General features: G+C 40.2%; 1 protein-coding gene across 1 annotated transcript in view; it reads left to right on the top strand.

Moving 5' to 3' along the window:
* Positions 1-23216, top strand: part of Uggt2 (UDP-glucose glycoprotein glucosyltransferase 2) — a 135993-nt gene that overhangs the window by 28863 nt on the left and 83914 nt on the right. Inside the window, exons 11-16 of the mRNA XM_021181642.3 lie at positions 158-249; positions 12344-12494; positions 14605-14724; positions 15460-15545; positions 16019-16154; positions 19336-19467. Coding sequence (XP_021037301.1) covers positions 158-249; positions 12344-12494; positions 14605-14724; positions 15460-15545; positions 16019-16154; positions 19336-19467 — 717 coding nt within the window. The remainder of the gene's footprint in view (positions 1-157; positions 250-12343; positions 12495-14604; positions 14725-15459; positions 15546-16018; positions 16155-19335; positions 19468-23216) is intronic.

The following is a 23216-nucleotide window of genomic DNA, read 5'->3' as shown; positions in this document are numbered from 1 at the left end:
AAGCATTTTCTGAGGCATTCCTAAGAAGTTTCTTAAAGCCAATAACTAACTGGCTCTTGTTCCTATTCTAGGAGCACTGCACATATTCAGAATTCTGTAGTAGAGCTAAAATATTTATGACCATTGTGGGCAAACTGTTCTTTTGCTTGGGTTCTAGGACCTACGAGATAGATTTGAAATTAAGCCAGGTGATGCTCGTCTGTTTATAAATGGCCTTCGTGTTGACACGGATGTTTATGATCCTTTTAGGTAAGAGTTAAATTATTAATATGAACTATGATTTATATAAAGATAAACATCTTTCTGAATTTATATTTGTCAAAGTGAAAAACAAAATGTTTTAAAGATTAAGCAAATATTTTTGACACATGATTAAACACGTTTATGGCTACAGTAGGATTTTGATACATATATAATGTAAAATAATCAAACTGGGTGATTAGCATTTCTGTCACCTCACAGGTAATTTCTTCATGTGCAGAACATTACAATCAGCTCTTCTTCTCTGTACTTTGAAATAAATAGTTGTCAACTGTAGCAACCTAATTCTGCTGTACAACATCCTGACCACATCTCCGGCCCCTCACACAAAATGCAATGTGTCTGACTGTGTAGTTCTTCTGCAGTGGACCACAGCACAGGGTCTTAAAATGTCAGAACTGGGAGTGATGTTAGAGATACGGTGGGTGGTAGAACTTAGCTATTGTGTTATCCTAGACTGCCTTTCCTTTAAAACTAGGTCCGTGTTTCACATGAAATTCCTTTGGACTGGACTGCGCAGCTCCAGAAGGGAGCTGCAAACAACGTAAGGTGTTTTCCCAGCAGAAAGAAATGAACATAGATGGGTCAACTTGTCTGTGTCCTGTCAGAATGCTGAGTGCAGTCAAGTTTCTTAGGCCACACGGGATTCTCCACAAGCACCCTAAGGTAGAGGTTTTCTGTGCAGTGGTCACTCACTGTAAGTTAGAGTCCGGCTCAGACAGAAGAGAAGTCGGATAGAGTTGGTGCTCTTCTTATAGGGAAGCGTAGAACGACTTTGAAAAGTTGGTGCCTGGATCATAGGACAATCTCATGAATGTCTTACTTGACTTCCGTTATTCAATTTTAATTCACAGAATAGACTGTTGTTGAACTGAAATTTATAAAACTGTAAAATGTTTCAGGTTTAGAAGCATAGGAAACTACAGATCCTTTCTCACCCTACCCACCCTCTGTGTGTGTGTGTGTGTTAGTGATCTACAGGAAGTATGTCCTAGCACCTCCCTCCTTCCCTATAGGGCCTTACTCTTTAACCCTGGTTCTCTGTCCTGGAACTCTCTGTAGAGTAGGCTGGCCTTGAACTCACAGAGATCCACCAGCCTCTGCCTCCTGAGTGCTGGGCCTAAAGGCTTGAGCCACTGTGCCCTGCTAGCAGCTTTGTTTCTAAGGGATGTGATGGCAGGTTGTAGCTACCGGAATCCACTTAAAGGCAATGCAGGAAATTTGTAAAGAGTTGGGATTTTCAAGGGCATCACAAAAAGATTGTAAGAAAACGCAGGTTGCAGAATAATACCATTAATGTGAAGGGATAGATAGATAGATAGATAGATAGATAGATAGATAGATAGATAGATAGGAAAGGGGGAGGATATAGAAAAAGGAGAGTGCCCTATTACCGAGACATACATATGTAGGAGAGTTTCCTGTCTACTCCATAACTTTCTAGTCGAGTGGAGAGTGAAGAATTACTATGTTTGGCCGTACAGGTTTTGCTAATCTTTCTTTGTTCATTTTTGTAGAATTTTTTCTTTTTTTAAAAATACACTTGATTTATTTATTTTTTATTAGATATTTTCTTTATTTACATTTCAAATATTATCTGCTTCCCTAGTTTTCCCTCCGAAAATCCCCTAACCCTTTCCCCCTCCCCCTGCTCCCCAACCCACCCACTCCCATTCCTGGTCCTAGCATTCCCCAATACTGGGGCATAGAGCCTTCACAGGACCAAGGGCCTCTCCTCCCATTGATGAACAATTAGGCCATCCTCTGCTACATACACAGCTAGAGCCATGGATCCCACCATGTGTTTTCTTTGGTTGGTGGTTTAGTCCCAGGGAGCTCTGGGGGTACTGGTTAGTTCATATTGTTGTTCCTCCTATGGGGCTGCTAACCCCTTCAGCTCCCTGGGTCCTTTCTCTAGGTCCTTTATTGGGGATCCTGTGCTCTGTCTAATGGATGGCTGTGAGCATCCATTTCTGTTTTTGCCAGGCACTGGCAGAGCCTCTCAGGAGACAGTTATATAAGGCTGTCAGCAAGCTATTGTTGGCATCCACAATAGTGTCTGGATTTGGCGGTTGTCTATACGATGGTTTTCCAGGAGAGGCAGTCTCTGGATGGTCATTCCTTCAGTCTCTGCTCTGAACTTTGTCTCTAAAATGCCTTCCATGGGTGTTTTGTTCCCAATTCTAAGAAGTATCCAGTATCCATACTTTAGTCTTCCTTCTTCTTGAGTTTCATGTGTATTGCAAATTGTATCTTGGGTATTCTGAGCTTCTGGGCTAATATCCACTTATCAGTGAGTGCATATCATGTGGGTTCTTTTGTGATTGGGTTACCTCACTCAGGATGATATCCTCCAGATCCATCCATTTGTCTAAGAATTTCATAAATTCATTGTTTTAATAACTGCATAGTACTCCATTATGTAAATGTACCACATTTTCTGTATCCATTCCTCTGTTGAGGGACATCTGGGCTCTTTCCAGCTTCTGGCTACTATAAATAAGGCTGCTATGAACATAGTGGAGCGTGTGTCCTTGTTACATGTTGGAGCATCATTTTTTGGGTATATGCCCAGGAGTGGTATAGCTGGATCCTCAGGTAGCACTATGTCAAATTTTCTGAGGAAACTCCAGATTGATTTTCAGAGTGGTTGTACCAGCTTGCAATCCCACCAGCAATGGAGGATTGTTCCTCTTCCTCCACATCCTTGCCAGCATCTGTTGTCACCTGAGTTTTTAATCTTAGCCAATCTGACTGCTGTGAGGTAGAATCTCAGGGTTGCTTTGATTTGCATTTCCCTGATGACTAAAGATGTTAAACATTTTTTTAGGTGCTTCTCAGCCATTTGGTATTCCTCAGCTGAGAATTCTTTGTTTAGCTCTGTACCCCATTTTTAATGGGGTTATTTGGTTTTCTGGAGTCTTAACTTCTTGAGTTCTTTGTATATGTATTGGATATTAGCCCTCTATCAGACTTAGGATTGGTAAAGGTCTTTTCCCAATCTGTTGGATACCTTTCTGAATTATTGACAGTGTCCTTTGCCTTACAGAAGCTTTGCAATTTTATGAGGTCCCATTTGACAATACTTGATCTTACAGTACAAACCATTGGTGCTCTGTTCGGAAATCTTTCCCCTGTGTCCATATGTTCAAGGCTCTTCCCTACTTTCTCCTCTGTAAGTTTCAGTGTCTCTGGTTTTATGTAGAGGCCCTTGATCCACTTAGACTTGATCTTTGTACAAAAAGATAAGAATGGATCAACTCGCATTCTTCTACATGATAACTGCCAGTTGAGCCAGCACTATTTGTTGAAAACAATCTGTTGCTTTTCCACTGGATGGTTTTAGCTCTTTTATCAAAGATCAAATGGCCATAGGTTTGTGGACTCATTTATGGATCTTCAATTCTATTCCATTGATATACCTGTCTGTCACTGTACCAATTCCATGCAATTTTTAATCACAATTCCTCTGGAGTACAGCTTGAGGTCAAGGGATGGTGATCCACCCCCCCCCCCAGAAGACCTTTTATTGTTGAAGATAGTTTTTGCTATCCTAGGTTTTTTTGTTATTCCAGATGAATTTGCAAATTGCCATATCTAACTCTGTGAAGAATTGAGTTAGAATTTTGATGGGAATTGTATTGACTCTATAGAGTGCTTTCATCAAGATAGCTATTTTTATTATATTTTAATCCTTCCAATCCATGAGGATGGCAGAGCTTTCCATCTTCTGAGATCTTCAATTTCCTTCTTCAGCGACTTGAAGTTCTTATCATACAAATCTTTCACTTTCTTAGTTAGAGTCACATCAAGGTATTTTATATGATTTGTGACTATTGTGAAGGGTGTTGTTTCCCTAAAATCTTTCTCAGCCTGCTTATCCTTTGTGTAGAGAAAGGTCACTGATTTGTTTGAGTTAATTTTATATCCAGCTACTTCACTGAAGCTGTTTATCAGGGTTAGGAGTTCTCTGGGGGAATTTTTGGGGTCACTTATATATACTATCATATCATCTGCAAATAGTGATATTTTGACTTCTTCCTTTCCAATTTATATCCCTTTGATCTCCTTTTGTTGTCTAATTGCTTTGGCTAAGACTTCAAGTACTGTATTGAATAGGTAGGGAGAGAGTGGACAGCCTTGTCCAGTCCCTGATTTTAGTGGGATTGCTTCAAGTTTCTCTCCATTTACTTTGATGTTGGCTACTGGTTTGCTGTATATTGCTTTTATTATGTTTAGGTATGGGCCTTGAATTCCTTATTTTTCCAAGACTTTTATGATGAAGGGCTGTTGGATTTTTATCAAATGCTTCTGAGCATCTAATGAGATGACCCTGTGGTTTTTGTCTTTGAGTTTGTTTATATAGTTGATTACATTGATGGATTTCCATCTATTGAACCATCCCTGCATCCCTGGGGTGAAGCCTACTTGATCATGATGGGTGATCATTTTGATGTGTTCTTGGATTCGGTTTGCGAAAATTTTATTGAGTATTTTTGTGTCAATATTCATAAGGGAAATTGGACTGAAGTCCTCTTTCTTCGTTGGGTCTTTGTGTGGTTTAGGTATCAGAGCAATTGTGGCTTCGTAGCATTAATTGGTTAGAGTACCTTCTGTTTCTATTTGGTGGAATAGTTTGAGGAGTATAGGTATTAGATCTTCTTTGAAAGACTGATAGAACTCTGCACTAAACCCATCTGGTCCTGGGATATTTTTGGGGGTGGGAGACTATTAATGACTGCTTCTATTTCTTTAGGGGATATGGACTGTTTAGGTCGTTAATATGATCCTGATTTAACTTTGGTACCTGGTATCTGTCTAGAAAATGTCCATTTCATCCAGGTCTTCCAGTTTTGTTGAATATAGGGTTTTGTAGAAGGATCTGATGTTGTTTGGATTTCCTCAGATTCTGTTGTTCTCTCTCCCTTTTCATTTCTGATTTTGTTAATTAGGATACTGTCCCTGTGCCCTCTAGTGAGTCTGGCTAAGGGTTTATCCATCTTGTTGATTTTCTCAAAGAACCAGCTTCTGGTTTGGTTGATTCTTTGTATAGTTCTTTAGTTTCCACTTAGTTGATTTCAGCCCTGAGTTTGATTATTTCCTGTGGTCTATTCCTCTTCGGTGAATTTGCTTCCTTTTGTTCTAGAGATTTTAGGTGTGCTGTCAAGCTTCTAGTGTATACTCTCTCCATTTTTTGGAGGCACTCAGAGCTATGAGTTTTCCTCTTAGCACTGCTTCCATTGTGTCGCATAAGTTTGGATATGTTTTGGCTTCATTTTCATTAAACAGTAAAAAGTCTTTAATTTCTTTCTTTATTTCCTCTTTGACCAAGTTATCACTGAGTAGAGTGTTGTTCAGCTTCCACATGTATGTAGGCTTTCTATTTTTTTTATATTGTTATTAAAGACCAGCCTTAGTCCGTGGTGATCTGATTGGATGCATGGGATTATTTCAATAGCTTTTGTATCTGTTGAGGCCTGTTTTGTGACCAATTATATGGTCGATTTTGCAGAAGGTGCCATGAGGTGCTGAGAAGAAGGTATATCCTTTTGTTTTAGAATAAAATGTTCTGTAGATATCTATTAATTCCATTTGTTCCATAACTTCTGTTAGTTTCACTGTGTCTCTTTAGTTTCTTTTTCCAGAATCTGTCCATTGATGAGAGTGGAGTGTTGAAGTCTCCCACTATTATTGTGTGCAGTGCAATGTGTGCTTTGAGCTTTACTAAAGTTTCTTTTATGAATGTGGGTGCCCTTGCATTTGGAGCATAGATGTTCAGAATTGAGGATTCATCTTGGTAGACTTTACCTTTAATGAGTATGGGGTGTCCCTTCTTATCTTTTTGATAACTTTGGGTTGACAGTCGATTTTCTGCTATATTGGAATGGCTACTCCAGCTGTTTCTTCAGACCGTTTGCTTGGGAAATTGTTTTCCAGCCTTTTACTCTTAGGTAGTATCTGTCTTTGTCCCTGAGGTGGGTTTTCTTTATGCAGCAGCATGTTGGGTCCTGTTTACATAACCAGTCTCTTAGTCTATATCTTTTTATTGGGGAATTGAGTCCATTGATATTAAGAGATATTAAGGAAAAGTAATTGTTGCTTCCTGTTACTTTTGTTGTTAGAGTTGGAATTCTGTTCTTGTGGCTATCTTCTTTTAGGTTTGTTGAAAGATTACTTCCTTGCTTTTTCTAGGGCATAGTTTCCTATATATATAAATATATATATATATGTATATATATATATTTGTGTGTGTATATATATATATATGTGTGTGTGTGTGTGTGTGTGTGTGTGTATCTGAACCAATTAGTTTATTTAGTTTCTTTCTTTTATATTTCCATTTATCAGAATTTGTTAACAATTGAAAACATATTTTTAGTTAATAGACTTCCATCATGTGCTTCTCTCCCTTTTGTACCTCAGCTCATCCCAGAGACCCCCCCCCCACTTCAAAACCTGCAATACCTCTTGTTTTTTATCATATTCTTTAAAATTTATAAAATATTATAACAAAAATGAGTGTTATGAAAGTTTGTTATAAAACAAGAATCAATTGAACAGTCTTATGTAGATGCTTGCCTACAGAAATACTGAAAATACATGTTTTTCTCAATATAAATTTTAAATAACTCCACATATATTAACTGTATGATATTTTAAAATAATATATCACTATTGGTGTTTTAAATGAACATAAAGATAAAGTCCTTTTGTTTGTTTGTTTGTTTGTTTGTTTGTTTTGTTTTCAGTAGAGCTTAAAATCTTGGCTCTTACTGTGGTACAAACACAAAATAAGAAGAATTTTGGACATTTGGACATTAGAGTTCATTGTAATAAGGCTGTACTTGAATGTCCTTCACATCACCAAAGGATTTTACCTCCATAGTAGCTAAGCTAAGAGTTGACAGTTCTGCTGCACCAAGGAATGAACTGTAGGCATGATTTTTGGATACAAATTTCCTGCCATGGTCAAAGCTATTTGACTTGAGTGATTGTCATCATTCTCAGCCCACAGGGCACAGGTTACATTCATTTAAGAAATGGTGTGTGCATTAAGATGGTCTATCCATGAAGTCATTCATGAACTGTTTCAATGAACAGTTGATGAATGAACAGTTCAATGAACAGCTCTGCTTGGAGGGTGGCACAGACATTAGGTGAGGGTAGGATTCTGTTGCATTGGCTGTGAGGATTTTGAAAAGCATTCATCTCAGAATAAGAGTAACTTATAAAGTCCTCTTCAAAATTGATACAATAATTATAAATATCAAGCAAAGCCTCAGTCTCACTCTTTGTTGTTGTTTTCTTACAAGCCACCTCCCAAATTAATTGTCTATGTTTCTTTTGGCTGTATAAATAATTGTAAGCTATACTGAAGACCATAGTATAGTGTTAAAATATCAAATAAACAATCCTACTAATAGAGAGGCTGAGAAAGGAGAAGCATGATTTCAAGACTATTATGTGGCACAAAGAAAGACTTTGTCACATACAAACTTGCAGAAAGTGTACATGGGTTGTATAATATTGGACCTGTTTCTCCCATTACCACATTAGAGAGACCACTGGATGACAGCTGACAGATTTCTAATTCCTTATATTTTTGAATTTCAATCAATTAGGATATGTTGGTAATATTAATTTTCATATTGAGATATTAAAGAAAAGTGATTGTTACTTCCTGTTAATTTTCTTGTTAGAGGTGGAATTATGTTTGCGTGAGTTTGTTGAAAGATTACTTTCTTGCTTCTTCTAGGGTGTAGTTTCATTCCTTGTGTTGGTATTTTCCATCTATTGTCCTTTGTAGGGCTGGATTTGTGGAAAGATATTGTGTAAATTTGGTTTTGTCAGTGTATATCTTTTTTTCTCTGTCTATGGCGATTGAGAGTTTTGCTGGGTATAGTAGTCTGGGCTGGCATTTGCGTTCTTTTAGGGTCTGTATGACATCTGCCCAGGATCTTCTAGCTTCTTTCATTGTCTCTGGGGAGAAGTCAGGTGTAATTCTGACAGGTCTGCCTTTATGTGTTACTTGATCTTTTCGTCTTACTGCTTTTAATATTCTTTTTTGTTTTGTGCATTTGGTATTTTGATTATTATGTGACGGGAGGAATTTCTTTTCTAGTCCAAACTATTTGGAGTTCTATAGGCTTCTTGTTATGTTCATAGGCCTCTCTTTCTTTAGGTTAGGGAAGTTTTCTTCTGTAATTTTGTTGAAGATATTTATTGGCCCTTTAAGTTAGGAATCTTAGCTCTCTTCTATACCTATTGTCCTTAGGTATTGTGATGGTTTGTATATCCTTGGACCAGGGAGTGGCACCATCTGAAGGTGTGGCCTTGTTGGAATAGGTGTGACCTGGTTGGAATGGGTGTGTCACTGTGGGTGTGGGTATAAGATCCTCACCCTAGTTGCCTGGAAGTCAGTCTTCCACTAGCAGCCTTTGGATGAAGATGTAGAATTCTCAGCTCCTCCTGAGTCATGCCTGCCTGGATACTGCCATGCCTCCACCTTGATGATAATGGACTGAACCTCTGAACCTGTAAGCCAGGCCCAATTAAATGTTGTTTTTTTATAAGACTTGCCTTGGTCATGGTGTCTGTTCACAGCAGTAAAACCCTAACTAAGACAGGTATTATGTCCTGGATTTCCTGGTTGTTTTGGGTTAGAATCTTTTTGCATTTTCTTTGATTGTTGTGTCCATGTTCTCTATGGAATCTTCTGCACCTGCGATTCTCTCTTCCATCTCCTGTATTTGTTGGTGATGCTTGCACCTATGGTTCCTGATTTCTTCCCTAGGGTTTCTATCTCCAGAGTTGTCTCCCTTTGTGATTTCTTTATTGTTTCTCCTTCCATTATTAGATCCTAAATGGTTTTGTTCAATTCCTTCACCTGTTTGGTTGTGTTTTTCTGTAATTCTTTAAGGGATTTTTGTGTTTCCTCTTTAAGGGCTTCTACCTGTTTAGCTGTGTTCTCCTGTATTTCTTTAAGGGAGTTATTAAGTCCGTCTTAAAATCCTCTATCAGCATCATGACATATGATTTTAAATCCAAACCTTGCTTCTCCAGTGTGTTGGAGTATCCTGGACACACTGTGGTGGGAGTACTGGGTTCTGATGACACTAAGTGGTCTTGGTTTCTGTTGGTAAGATTCTTGCGGTTGCCTTTTGCCATCTGGTAATCTCTGGTGTTAGATGTTCTTGCTGTCTCTGGCTGGAGCTTGTTCCTCCTGTGAGTCTGTAAGCCTGTGTCAGCACTTCTGGGTTACTAGCTCTCTCCTGGGAAGACCAGTGCACAGAGGGCTGTGGAACAGCCCCATCTCCTGGGTGCAGATGTAGTCCTGTAGGACCCTTCTCTGCTGCTCTGCCGCTTCTGAGGCCTGTGTGCTCCTGAGTGGCCCCACCTTAGAGAATCACTGGAAAGAAAATGGGAATCTCACCTGAGTCCCTGGAGTCAGAGCCCTCCCTGGAGGCAAGCTCTCCTCTGGCAGGGAAGGTGCACAGAGGGCTGAGGATCAGCTCCGCCTCCTGGGTGCAGATGTAGACCCGTAGGACCCTTCCCAGCTGCTCTGTGGCTTCCATCTTACACACACTTTTTTTATTACGTATTTTCCTCAATTACATTTCCAATGCTATCCCAAAAGCCTCCCCATACCCTCCTCCCCACTCCCCTACCCACCCATTCCCACTTTTTGGCCCTGGCGTTCCCCTGTACTGGGGCATATAAAGTTTGCCTGTCCAATGGGCCTCTCTTTCCAGTGATGGCCAACTAGGCCATCTTTTGATACATATGCAGCTAGAGTCAAGAGCTCCGGGGTACTGGTTAGTTCATAATGTTGTTGCACCTACAGGGTTGCAGATCTCTTTGCTCCTTGGATACTTTCTCTAGCTCCTCCATTGGGGGCCCTGTGATACATCCAATAGCTGACTGTGAGCATCCACTTCTGTGTTTGCTAGGCCCTGGCCTAGTCTCACAAGAGACAGCTATATCAAGGTCCTTGCAGCAAACGCTTGCTAGTGTATGCAATGCTGTCATTGTTTGGAGGCCAATTATGGGATGGATCCCTGGATATGGCAGTCTCTAGATGGTCCATCTTTTCGTCACAGCTCCAAACTTTGTCTCTGTAATCCTTCCATGGATAATTATTTCCAATTCTAAGAAGGGGCAAAGTGTCCACACTTTGGTCTTGGTTCTTCTTCAGTTTCATGTATTTTGCAAATTGTATCTTATGTCTTGGGTATCCTAAGTTTCTGGAGTACATATCATTTGAGTTCTTTTGTGATTGTGTTACCTCACTCAGGATGATTCCCTCCAGGTTCAACCACTTGCCTAGGAATTTCATAAATTCTTTTTAATAGCTGAGTAGTACTCCATTGTGTAAATGTATCACATTTTTTTTTTATCCATTTCTCTGTTGAGGGGCATCTGGGTTCTTTCCAGCTTCTGGCTATTATAGATAAGGCTGCTATGAACATAGTGGAGCATGTGTCCTTCTTACCGGTTGGGACATCTTCTGGATATATGCCCAGGAGAGGTATTGCGGGATCCTCCTGTAGTACTATGTCCAATTTTCTGAGGAACCACCAGACTGATTTCCAGAGTGGTTGTACAAGCTTGCAATCCCACCAACAATGGAGGAGTGTTCCTCTTTCTCCCCATCCTCGCCAGCATCTGCTGTCACCTGAGTGAGAAAGAATTACATCACTTTCCCTCCTCCCTTTCCTCCTTCCATCGTCTCCCAAGTACCCCCCCCAAGTTGATGGAGCCCTTTTTCTTGATCATAATTGTTTTATATATGTATACATGTTAACATTATGTTTGTATATGTATGCATATACATATATCCAACCTGCTCAGTTTGTTTTTGATTGTTTGTGTGTATATGGTTTTAGGATTGACCAATCTGCACTGGGTAATTGATAATGGAGAAGCTAATTCACCTTCTCCCGGCTATAATTAGTTCTCTGTATCTTTGTCTGTGGGGTACCTGGCAGCACTTTTCCCCTTTCACCATTGATATTCCCACTATTCTGGTCTTGCTTATATAGAAGTTTCTGGGAAAGGGGGTTTCATAGCAGACTTCCTGAGATTCTGGCTCTTGCAGTCTTTCTCCCCACCCGCAACCCCCAACTTCAAACATGTTCCACAAGCTATAGACCTAGGAGCTTTGATGTGGACGTATTCTTTGGGGCTAGGCTCCCCATGATCTGTTGATGTGTGCATTGTGCCCAGTTGTGGTTTTCTGTGGTGCTCTCCATTTGTTATAGAGAGAGGACTCTTTGATGTGTGGGTCAGATAGATGCTGCAGCTGTGTAGGAATGTTAATTGCTTCTCTCAGTTGGCACCTTGCAGAATCTTTTCTGTCAATGTAGAGGCTAGACCACAGGAAAGAGGCTTTCAGGCCAGATTCACCTGAAATCATCCGGTGCTGAGTCCTGTGTGTGTGGTGTCTTTAGCACAAGGCAGCACCAGGCAAGCTGTGCTGTTTGACAGTCAGCTAGACTAGCCTGACCAACCATCCTTAGGAGGAACTCCTGCCTGCCTGGTACTGAGCTTTTGTTAGTCTGTGGCTTTGGGGGAGTTTTTTTCTTATCTTAATGGTTATCTGATTTAATTCTGTTGAACTCTTCAAATACTATATATCTACAAGCATTAAACCTCTAGAGTCAAAGCCCTTAAAGCCCTTTAAATTACTCCATGGTTTTAAGGTAACACCGTGCTATAATTAGTTTCTTCGAATTCGTTACTCTGTAGACTTCAAATGCTAGAAGCCAATCCAGTCTGCATTGTTAGGCCACCACTGAAGTGCTAGCATGTGATAGGTCTTACAACATAAAACTCAAGTATTTGCTTAGCTGAATTTTAACATTGAATTCATTTCAAAATGTTGAAATTCAATTTAAAATATTCAAATTACTGAAGTAAATTTTAAATATTAATGTTGACTTGTCTTCCACACTCATTCATACACTTGTGCATGTACACATATGAACTTGTACAAATACAAATGAAAATATATTCTCAAACTTTAGATTTCCAAAAAGTTTTGACAAACTAAAATGAAATTATTTCTTCTTTGAATGTGAAGTATTTTAGATATGCTGAAGTCAGAAGGAAAACTGCTGAGTGGCCTTAAAAGTCTTGGGCTCAGTGAAGAAGAGAGGAACAGATTTTTAAAAGTACATCCACCTGTGTGGGACCATGACTTTGTTTTAGACATCCGGCATTCTTCAATAGTGGTAAGTGCTCATGCTCTTCCTTGTCCTATGACGTTTGGAAGTTTTAAGGCTTAGCCTAGAACTATGAACTTGTGGTGTTTAGAGTCCATGTACACATTTGAATCAGCACTCAGAAGAAAGAACAAAAGCACGGACCCGTGCTCTCTGCTCTCCGTGGCTTCACATCCGGGTAACTGCTCTCACGAAGCATCCTCCAGCTTCAAGATAAAGCAGTCAGAAGGCAGAGCAAGCCTATGAGCGCTAGCAGTAGTCAAGCACCAGCTAGTAAGATGTGGGCATGTAAGAATGCTACCTGGTATTACATGGTAAGACTCTGCCTGCGCAGCCTGCTGAGGGCTCCTACCTGTGCAGCGTGGGCTGCAGCCTGGCATCTGTGAACTCTGTTCCCACCGGCTTTGCTGAAGCAAAGTTGTTCTTCAGAGACTGTGTTCTACAACTGACTGTTGCTGCCCTTCAGTTCTCCCGAGAGTTTCTCTTCATCTTGTGCTTCTTCCATTCTCCATTAGCTCTGACTTTTTCTTTCAAGTTCAGCTGAAAAATCCCTTACTGAGAGAAAGTTTCCTAAACAGTGTAGAGGTCATGGAGGGGTGGGGGGCTTGGTTTGGTCTGGTTTTTTTTTGTTTGTTTGTTTGTTTGTTTGCTTGCTTATTTGTTTGCTTGCTTGTTCGTCTTCACCTCTACTGCTTCTTACAGTGTTTCCAAGTGAGTTAAAAGTGAGGCCAGCGTTTCCTGTCTTCCCTAGGTATGTGCTAATCCCAGTGCTTATAGTGTGTAGGATTCCAGGGAAGGGCTCAGGACTTCAATGTCTTAGTCTTCTTTTCCCACGGCAGGCTGGGTGTGGGCTTCTCACTGTGTAGATGGAGCCGCCTCGTACTCCTCCACTAGCTTCCTTAATGCTGCATTTACCACCACGGTGTACCACCATATCTTCCCCATAATCTCTGTAGCTTTTTTAAAAATATGAGCTAGAACTTGATTTAAAAAAAAAAAAAAAAAAAAAAAGCACAGTTAAGAGTTGGCTGACAGTCCAGATGCCAGGTGCTCTGTTGTCTCAGTTGAACCTTGTCCTGGGCTTCCTGGGCATTCTTCTCTTTTGTCTTATTTCTAGGGGGTGGCCCTCACTCTCTCCAGTCACAGTCCAGGGTGTTTAGCACCTGAGCTCCACTCTGACCTATGCCTCTGTCTTCTTGGCACTGAGGTGCCTCTTCTCCTGAGCTTTTGGGAGTATGTTACCTGTCGGTGTGCAGCTCAGGAGCCAGCAAATGGATCCAGCACTCTCTGACCGCGGACTCAGGCCTTTCATGTAGTTTCTTCTCTTCCAGACCCTCTCTGCTCCCTACAAAGGAGAGCAGAGTCATAGCAGTTTGAGATGCTTAACTATAACTTCCAGACCGGTCTACCTTTTGTGTTGGAGCTCTCTTCCTCTAGGTTTGAAAATGTCCTCTGGAACAAAAGTGAAGTAAAAGTGGACCCTTCCTCTTATGCCCACCGCTCTCAGGGTTAGAGCCATTCCACTCTTGAATGCTGCTTGTTACACTCACACCATGTTCTTGCATGGTTTTCTTCAGCTTTTATGGTGGCTTCAGGATGGATGGTTAACATAAACTACTCCATGAAAATACATGAGGGAAAGCAATTGATAGTTTTAACTATAAGACTGTAGAGTGGCGGCTGACTAAGAGTGCTTATTGGTTTTGCAGAGGGCCCAAGTTCAGTTCCCACTACCTGAGTGAGATGGCTTACAAGGCTTGTAGCTTGTGTGTCCAGTTCCAGGAGGCTCTGATGGCTCTGGCCTTGCAGGATCTGCATCCATGTCTATCACATACCTCTTCCCTCCCCACCATCAGCCAATCAGTACACATAATTTTGAATGAAACAAACCTTTCCGTTTTTAATGAGCCAAAGTTTTTTTTTTTTTTTTGGAAGCATACAATTGCCATATTTGATATATTCTTTATTCAGTTGACTTTTTAATCTCAGAAGTATAGAAAAATCTATGCGTGTGTTCATTTGTGATTTAATACAGTAAAACACTCTAACTGTGAAAGCCATATAACTCTTCCCTTAATGAATGTAGGCAGTGTTAACAGGGTTGTGGATTCCTTTCTAGTGGGTTAACGACTTAGAAAACGATGGATTGTATATTGATTGGCCTGCAAGTTGTTGGGAATTTCTAAAGCCAGTATTACATGGAGCAGTCCCTTCTGTGAGGCGTAACTTTCATAATTTGGTGAGTTTTATATTTTAATTCTTATGTAATTTTTGTAAAGATGACAGTGTTTGCGATGACTTTCCTGTTGGCTAGGGGCACAGCGAGTGTAAGGAGTACTTGCCTGGCACACCAGGCTCGAAGTGGCTGTCTGAAACCAGAAATTTAATTTGTTAATTAGTATTCATCTTTCATATAGTTTCATAATGATGTTTGTGCATTATCTCAAAGGAATTTATAATTTATGCTATAGTTTGAAGTTTAGTAGTCAAGAGAAATAAGTAAATTCCATTTTCTGTAAATGTTGATTGGTTCATTATTACAGTTCTAAATTTCAAACAACCTTTCGGGATTCGGAAGTATGAAGAGAAACACCTCAGACTGTATGGTTTATTTTTTTCACAAGAACTCTGTATCTATTTCCTGTAAGGCTCCTTAGGAATATTTATGCTATTTTTAAAAATCTTCACAGAAGGGCCAATGAACATGTGAAATGAGGTCTTTAATTTTGTAGAAAATGTATACTTTATATTGTGTATCCACAAAGAATATCTTTAATTTTTTAAGGTTCCATGTATAATTATATTTAATATATAACTATAATAAAGCTTCATAAATTATAAAATTTTTATATACTCAAGCCAGTTTTTGAAATTTTGCATCTTTAATTTCATGCTTTAAATTACAAAAATTAGACTATATTTAATTTCATGTAAATTCTAATTCTTATAATAATGATTATATTTACTCTTCTAGGTTCTGTTTATCGATCCTGCTCAAGAATATACCTTGGACTTTATAAATTTAGCAGAATTTTTTTATTTTAATGAAATTCCTCTTCGGTAAGTGTAAATTTATATTACTAAATTACAAAGTCTAGTACTGCTTATAATGTGTCACAGAGAGTGTGGTTGTAGCATCTAAAGCAACAGGTATCATGCTGGGAACTAGGCCTGGATTGTACAACACCCTGTGTGCCTTCACAGGAGATCCCGCCCATCAGAGCTGAGCAGTGCTCCCGCCCATCATCAGAGCTGAGCAGTGCTCCTATGCATCTGTTCGCTTGCTGAGGAGATAGTGTGATTACTCTGGAAATATCTTAGGGCCACTTGAGTGTGTTTGACAGTTTTCAGGACTGTCATAGCTGTGAGTATTTAGGTGAATAGGCCTTATAACCAAATTTTCAGATAATATTCCCTTCTCCCATATCTAATACATTTCTCTGATCTGGATGCTGCAGTGTGATATTTTAAGTAGTAATTTATTGTTATTCAAGAAATGGTTGTGACATTGTTGATTAATCCTCTTTTTCCAGAATTGGTTTTGTGTTCATTCTTAACATGGATAAGGAGGTTGATGGAGCAACAGATGCTGGCGTTGCTCTTTGGCGAGCTTTCAATTATATTGAAGAAAAATATGACGTATCAGAAGCATTTATTTCTATGACACATGTGAGTTTATGTACTAGATAAGATTTTCAGAATCAATAATTTTCTTGTATCTCTGTATTTATTATTGAATCATTTTAAATATATGAAAATGTTCCTGGAAGTTAGTACAGATAAATTTAATTCCTCAAATAGTCTAGTGAAGTATATACCATTGTCCCAGTATTGTAAGCAGGCAGCTGAGCCTCTACCAAAGCATATCAGTTTACTTAGGTTAATCTCACCTCATAAGTATGTAACTTGTATATGTATGAACTAGAGAAAAACATAATAGAAAATGTTATTTTGAAATGGTTTCCTGAGCTACACCTTGATGCAATGCAATGACGAACGACACTCTGAATCTGTCGTTCAAACTTCCTAGCGCTGTCTGTGTCCTTTAGAGCACTTCCTCATGCTGTGGGGACCCCAACCATACAATTGTTTTGTTACCACTTCATAACTGTAATTTTGCTACTTTATGAAATGGAATATAAATATCTGATATGCAGGATATGTGATCTGTGACCTCCGGATGGGTGGAAACCCACATATTGAGAATAGCTGCTCTAAATGACCACAAATATATAAGTCCTTCCTAGATAATTTCAAAGGGCCAGATGGGTGAGTGACAGCAACCTGTGTGAGGAGAGATGATACCGAGTCTGGAGAAGATAATGTGAAGAAAAGGCAGACATTTCTAAGAACATGGCTAAGGAAAACTAACAAATCCGTGCTCTGTAAGTGGAGGGTGAAGTCACTTAGTAAAGCCTGTAGACTGGCTCACACACTTAGCTTTGCTCTGTAAGTGGAGGGTGAAGTCACTTAGTAAAGCCTGTAGACTGGCTCACACACTTAGCTTTGCTCTGTAAGTGGAGGGTGAAGTCACTTAGTAAAGCCTGTAGACTGGCTCACACACTTAGCTTTGCTCTGTAAGTGGAGGGTGAAGTCACTTCGTAAAGCCTGTAGACTGGCTCACACACTTAGCTTTGCTCTGTAAGTGGAGGGTGAAGTCACTTCGTAAAGCCTGTAGACTGGCTCACACACTTAGCTTTGCTCTTTGGGGTGCTTTGTATTAAAATTGTGCTATCTAAGAGTTTGTAGCAGCCACTGAGCACCACTGAAGATAAGTAAAAGGCAAGAGATGGACAAATATCCCAACAGGAAGACAGTTTCCTCTGAACTCTACTGCTATTAATAATGTGTCAATAATACATCTGCCTTCATTTTACTAACTTATTGGTTTCTATAAGGGTTTATAGGAAACTTAGTTTCACTTAGACCTTTCATTAATATGCATCTGTATTATTTTAAAAGTATCCATATTGTATTAAAAACTGAAACAAGGGGCTGGAGAGATAGCACAGTGGTTAAGAACATTGTCTGCTGTACCAGAGGACCCAGGTTCAATTCCCAGCATCCCACATGGCAGCTCATAACTGTCTGAACTCCAGTACAAGGAGACCTAGCACCCTCAGACCAACAGACATGCAGGCAAAATACCAATGCACATAAGAAATATATACATTTTTAAAATAAATTGAAACAAGATATGTACTGAGCTTAGACGTATATTGCAAAGAAAAGTCACAAATTGCTAAGAAGCTCATTAAAAGAATCCGTATCATTTAAAAAAAATCACTGAGAAAGTGAGGACATTACCATTATTGAATCTATATAATTATTATATTAGAAATTAATGTGTGTGTCATAGTTTATACCTATCACTTGCACTTGAATTATTTGCTATATATTGTCTACCATATAATCAGAATAATGCTATAATTTCTTAGAAAACCACATTATACTTGAAACCAAGGCTTCATCATTAGATCTGCATCTAAATCATAAAACAGGATCAGCAACATCTTTTTAAATTATATTTTTATGTAAAATAATTTTTAAATTGAGTATATTATAATCATATTCTTCTCCCTCCCAGTCCTTCGATCCTCTCCCCTTCCAAGCCCACCCAACTTTAAACTCTTTTTCAGATAAAAGCTCAATGATGACATTTTACTAAAGGAAGAGATGAGAATTGGAGATGGCTCAGTGGGTAAAGTGCTTGGTCACATGGAGGAGGGCCTGGATTCAGATCTTCCTCACCCACAACAAAGCTTTGTTTGCAGTGCTCACCCGTAACTCCACTGCTATTCTCACACTGCACCAAGAAGATCCCAGGGGTGCCTGGCCTGCTGTCGAGCCCAACAGTGAACTCTAGGTCCAATGTAGAGGAAGAGACAACGATATCCCAAGTCAGTCTCTGTCCTCCACATATGCACACACCAGAATCTCACTCACACAGACACATGCACACATGTGTATATACCACACAGACACATAAGATATCCCAAGTTAGTCTCTGCCCTCTACATATGCACACACCAGAAGCCCACCCACAGAGACACATGCCCACACATGTATATACCACACAGACATGCACACATGTGTATATACCACACAGACACATGCACACACATGATTGTGCCACACAGACACATGTACATATGTGTATACATCACACAGACACATGCACACACATGATAGTACCACACAGACACATGCACACAAGTATATACCACACACCCTTTTTAGAAAGGAGAGATGAGAAAGAGTGGGAAGCATACAGATGTGCTTAGAACAGAGTAGAAGATGTACAGTCATGTGTTTGCTGAGTTAAACATGGAGCATTTTTAAAATGTTATTCTTAAGAAATTTACAAGTAAATTTTAACAAAGTTACTAAAAATCAGTGTCTAATTTGACTAAAATGCAATTAACAGAAGTTGTTCTCATTTTGAAAATTATGCAATATTTTAACTATTTTCTAAATAATAATGCCTGGTATAAGTGACCCCTTTACCTGTATATAATGTGCATACTTAGTATCATTAGCATTAACAGGCCTCAGAGACAGATAATTGTAGCTCAATTGATGGAATACTTGCCAGCCAAACATGAACCCCTGAGATTACATACCTGTAGTCCCAGCATTGGGACAATGAAAACGAAAGGCACTTGTTCAAGGTCGTCCTTGGCTACACAGTGAGCTTGAGACCAACCCTGGGGTACATGTGACCTGCTTCAAAAGCGACAAACAGGAAGAACTTAAAAAGCATGTTCTTTGTTTTACAAATACAATTAATTAGATTCTAAAAGAAATAAAATTAATTGCCAGAAAAGGAAATGTATCTCTGTTCCCGCAGATGTATCAAGAAGTAAAGGATCATCGCATACTCACTGTGGATGAAGTGAGGAGTGTTCTGCAAAGTAGATGTCCTCATGCCGACCTTTCGGCTATCTTGGGAATCCATTCCAAGTATGATGGAAGAAGAACGGTAAGAGTGGTTGTAACATAACGCAAAATACCAGGCACAAGAGCAACAGTCTAGGGTCTGACTGCCCAGTAAAATCGAAACTACAGGGCTCAAAAGTCCAGTGTACAAAGGTGGTTACCAGAGGCTCTGGGAGGCAGGAGGACTGCAAAAGACTTACATAGTGAAGACTACAACATTCAGTTAGACCAGAAGTTTGAGAGATCTGTTAAACACAGAAGTAACTATTATACCAATATATTTCATATTTGAAATGCCTAATGAAGAAAGTTTTAAGATCTCTCATTATAAAAATATGAATGGAAGATAATTTCAGCTTTTCTAACCAGTATTTATATCTACTATGAGATGCCTGTGAACTTACAGATGTGTGAAATGATATATTGAATATCACTGGCTTATCTTTAGTAGTTAATATTTTGAAATATGTAGGTTGCTTAATTAGAGGTTGTAGATCAGGAAAAAAAGGAAGACCTGTATTTCCAGCAGGTAAATCTTTTAAAGAGTCAACACACATGCATTCAAGGCTGGAAGATGGCTCAGTGGGTAAAGTTCCTGCCCTGAAAGCATGAGGACCTGAGTTCAGATCCCCAGGTCCCATGTTAAAAAACTAAAACGTTGAGAACTGTGGCACGTGCCTGGAAGAGCAGCTGGCCTAAGGCTGATTAGCCAACCAGGTCAGTCAAAGTAATGAGCTTCCCGTTCAGTGAGATGCATAGGCACACCCAGAAACACAAAACACAGACACCAGTAAGAAGAGACGAAGAACGTTCGTCTGTCTGGAGGGTTTTCCATAAACATGAAGTCAAAAGCATCTAAAACTAAGTCCATCGTGTCTCTTGTTACCCCAAACCTGTTGGGTGACATGATCCTTCTTCATGTCTTACCATTAAAGAGTAGAAAGGGTCACTGCTCTTGCCAACCACCTCTGCTGAAAATGTGGTAGGCATCTGTGATGGTTTGTATATGCTTGCCCTAAAGAGTGGCACTATTAGGAGGTGTGCCTTTGTTGGAGTAGGTGTGGCACTGTGGGTGTGGGTTAAGACACTCACCCTAGCTGCCTGGAAGTCAGTATTCTGCTAGCAGCCTCCAGATGAAGATGTAGAATCACCAAGCTTGACTGGATGCTACCATGTTCCCACCTTGATGATAATGGCCTGAACCTCTGAACCTGTAAGCCAGCCCCAATTAAATGTTGTCCTTTATAAGACTTGCCTTGGTCATGTTGTCTGTTCACAGCAGTAAAACCCTAATTAAGACAGAAGTTGGTACCAGGGACTGGGGTATTGCTGTGATAGGCCTGACCAAGCTTTTGTTAGGAAGACTTTGGATTTGAGAAGCCATGGAATGTTTTAAATGGGGCTTAATGAGCCATGTGAGTAGGAATATGGAAGACTTTGTTGCTGTGAGTGATTTGAACTGTGCAGACCTGGCCCAAGAGGTTTCAATGGAGAAGAACTTCAGTGTGTGGCCTAGAAACTGTTTTTGTGTTATTTTGGTAAAGAATGTGGCTACTTTTTTGCCATTGTTTTAAGAGTCTGCCTGAGGCTAAGGTGAAAAGAATCAGATTAATTGCATTGACAAAGGAAGTCTCAGAAACACCCAACATAAACTTTGTTCTCTGGTTAAGTCTCATGAAGAGCATTTTAAACAAGCATAGGAAGCTGAAAAAGGAAAAATATAAAATGTATGGTTTGAGTATTAAAGGAGTACCAGGAAGTGAAATGGAACTGAATCCTATGTTCTAAGAGGTAACAAAGTAAGTGATTTGGGGGACAAGATCCTACCTAGGATTTAGATCCTGGGCATGGTGGTACAAACCTTTAATCTAGAAGACAAAGCCAAACAGATCTCTGAGTTCAAGGCCACCCGGGACAAAGTAGATTCTAGGTGAAAAAAAAGCTTAAATCCAGCCATGGTGGTACACGCCTTTAATCCCAGCATTATAGGAGACAGAGCCATGCACATCTGAGTGCGAGACCCAGGACAGCCGGACATAGACATTGAAGGAGTTAGAAAAGAGGAAGCTAGTGATAACTTAGTAGAATAAGGGGGACCATGTTCCAGCCACAGAAATCAGCAGAAGACCACAGCTTCTGTCGTGTGGTTCTGGCTTTAGAGTGAAAAATAGAAGGGACTACTGGAACAATTGATGTTGGTTAGCTAGAGCTAGGAAATTAATGGTGATTAAGAAGACACCAGCATCACTTAGGTGAAATCTTCTGGGAAGTGTTTTCTGACAGCACAAAGCTGTGTTCCAGAGATAGCCAAAGTTGTACTTCATGCTGCAGCTAGACTTGGTGATTGTAAGAGTCACCCAGGTGGTACTAGTTTTGAAGGCATGAAGTGTTCGTGAAGAGCAGCTGAGACTTGGCACTGTGAAAGGCCAGGGAAGGCCATTGGAGAACGTGCAGCCTCAGTTGTAATTGACTGCCCAGGACTGAAGGAGTCGTAGGCGTGGCACCATGAAGAACTATTTGTGAAGCCTAGTTGCAGTGGAAGACTCCAGTGTATTGGAGGTGCCAGTACCATGAGATGATGACCAAGAACAGCAGCAGCAGTGGAGTGGATCAACCTGACCTTAGAGTGCTACAGAGGGCAGAGCTGGAGAAGAGCTACCAGCCCTTTGAAGGAGCCCAGATTATGTGTGGATCCCAGACATTGAAACAAGAAGCTGTAACATTGAAGTTGCCTTGAAGACCCCAAGATGTTTGATATGCCAGAGTCATGGGATATCTGCTAAGGGAAGGTACTAACAGAGAGCTTTCCTCCCCAGAACTACCCCAAGAGAAAGAAGTTTGCTGCAATCAACAAAGATGAAAAAGGAGTTGGAGATCTGAAGACCATTTTTATATCAGACATGGAGATGCAGTTTGGAGTTTGTCCAGCTAGTGTCCTGTCTTGCTTTGGGGATTACAGTTAAGTGATTGGATGAATCTCGGAAGAAACTTTGAACTTTGGACTGTTAATGTTGAAACTGCTGTAGACTATGGAGACTTTGGAAGTTGGACTAAATGTATTTTGCATCATGATATGTTTAGGTATGGCCCCCATAGACTCATGTGTTTGAAACAAGCCTATGGGGGCCAGGGAGTGTAATATGGTGGTTTGTATATGTTTGGCCCAGGGAGTGGCACTATTAGGAGGTGTGGTCTTGTTGGAATAAGAGTGTCACTGTAGGGGTGGACTTAAGAACCTCACCCTAGCTGCCTGGAAGTCAGTCTTCCAATAGCAGCCTTCAGATGAAGATGTAGAACTCTCAGCTCTGCCTGCGCCATGCCTGCCTAGATACTGCCATGCTCCTATCTTGATGATAATGAACTGAACATCTGAATCTCTAAGTCAGCCCCAATTAGATGTTGTGCTTTATAAGACTTGGTGCAGACATAATACAGTACTATGGTGAAGCGCTCAGACTTTTGGGTCAGACAGATCTGGGTATAGGTGAAGTTCTAAACGATGATAGCTATTTGACATTGGAAATGACCTACTCTGCATCTGTCCTGTCATGTGTGACGTAGTGTAATAGTGCTACAGGTTGAACATCCCTACCCAATTTCCAAATGCTTCACAGTCTAAAACTGTATGATCCTGATTTAGTATTTAGATCCTGGATAAGACTAATGAAAGAAGCAGGACGCGGTGGCGCACGCCTTTAATCCCAGCACTTGGGAGGCAGAGGCAGGCGGATTTCTGAGTTCGAGGCCAGCCTGGTCTACAAAGTGAGTTCCAGGACAGCCAAGGCTACACAG

The sequence above is a fragment of the Mus caroli genome, unplaced genomic scaffold, assembly GCF_978045245.1.
Source record: "Mus caroli unplaced genomic scaffold, Mus_caroli_1 scaffold_12, whole genome shotgun sequence".
In the NCBI taxonomy this organism is placed as follows: Eukaryota; Metazoa; Chordata; class Mammalia; order Rodentia; family Muridae; genus Mus; species Mus caroli.
Note: the sequence above shows the minus strand (reverse complement) of the source record. Positions and strands in the feature narration are given on the sequence as shown.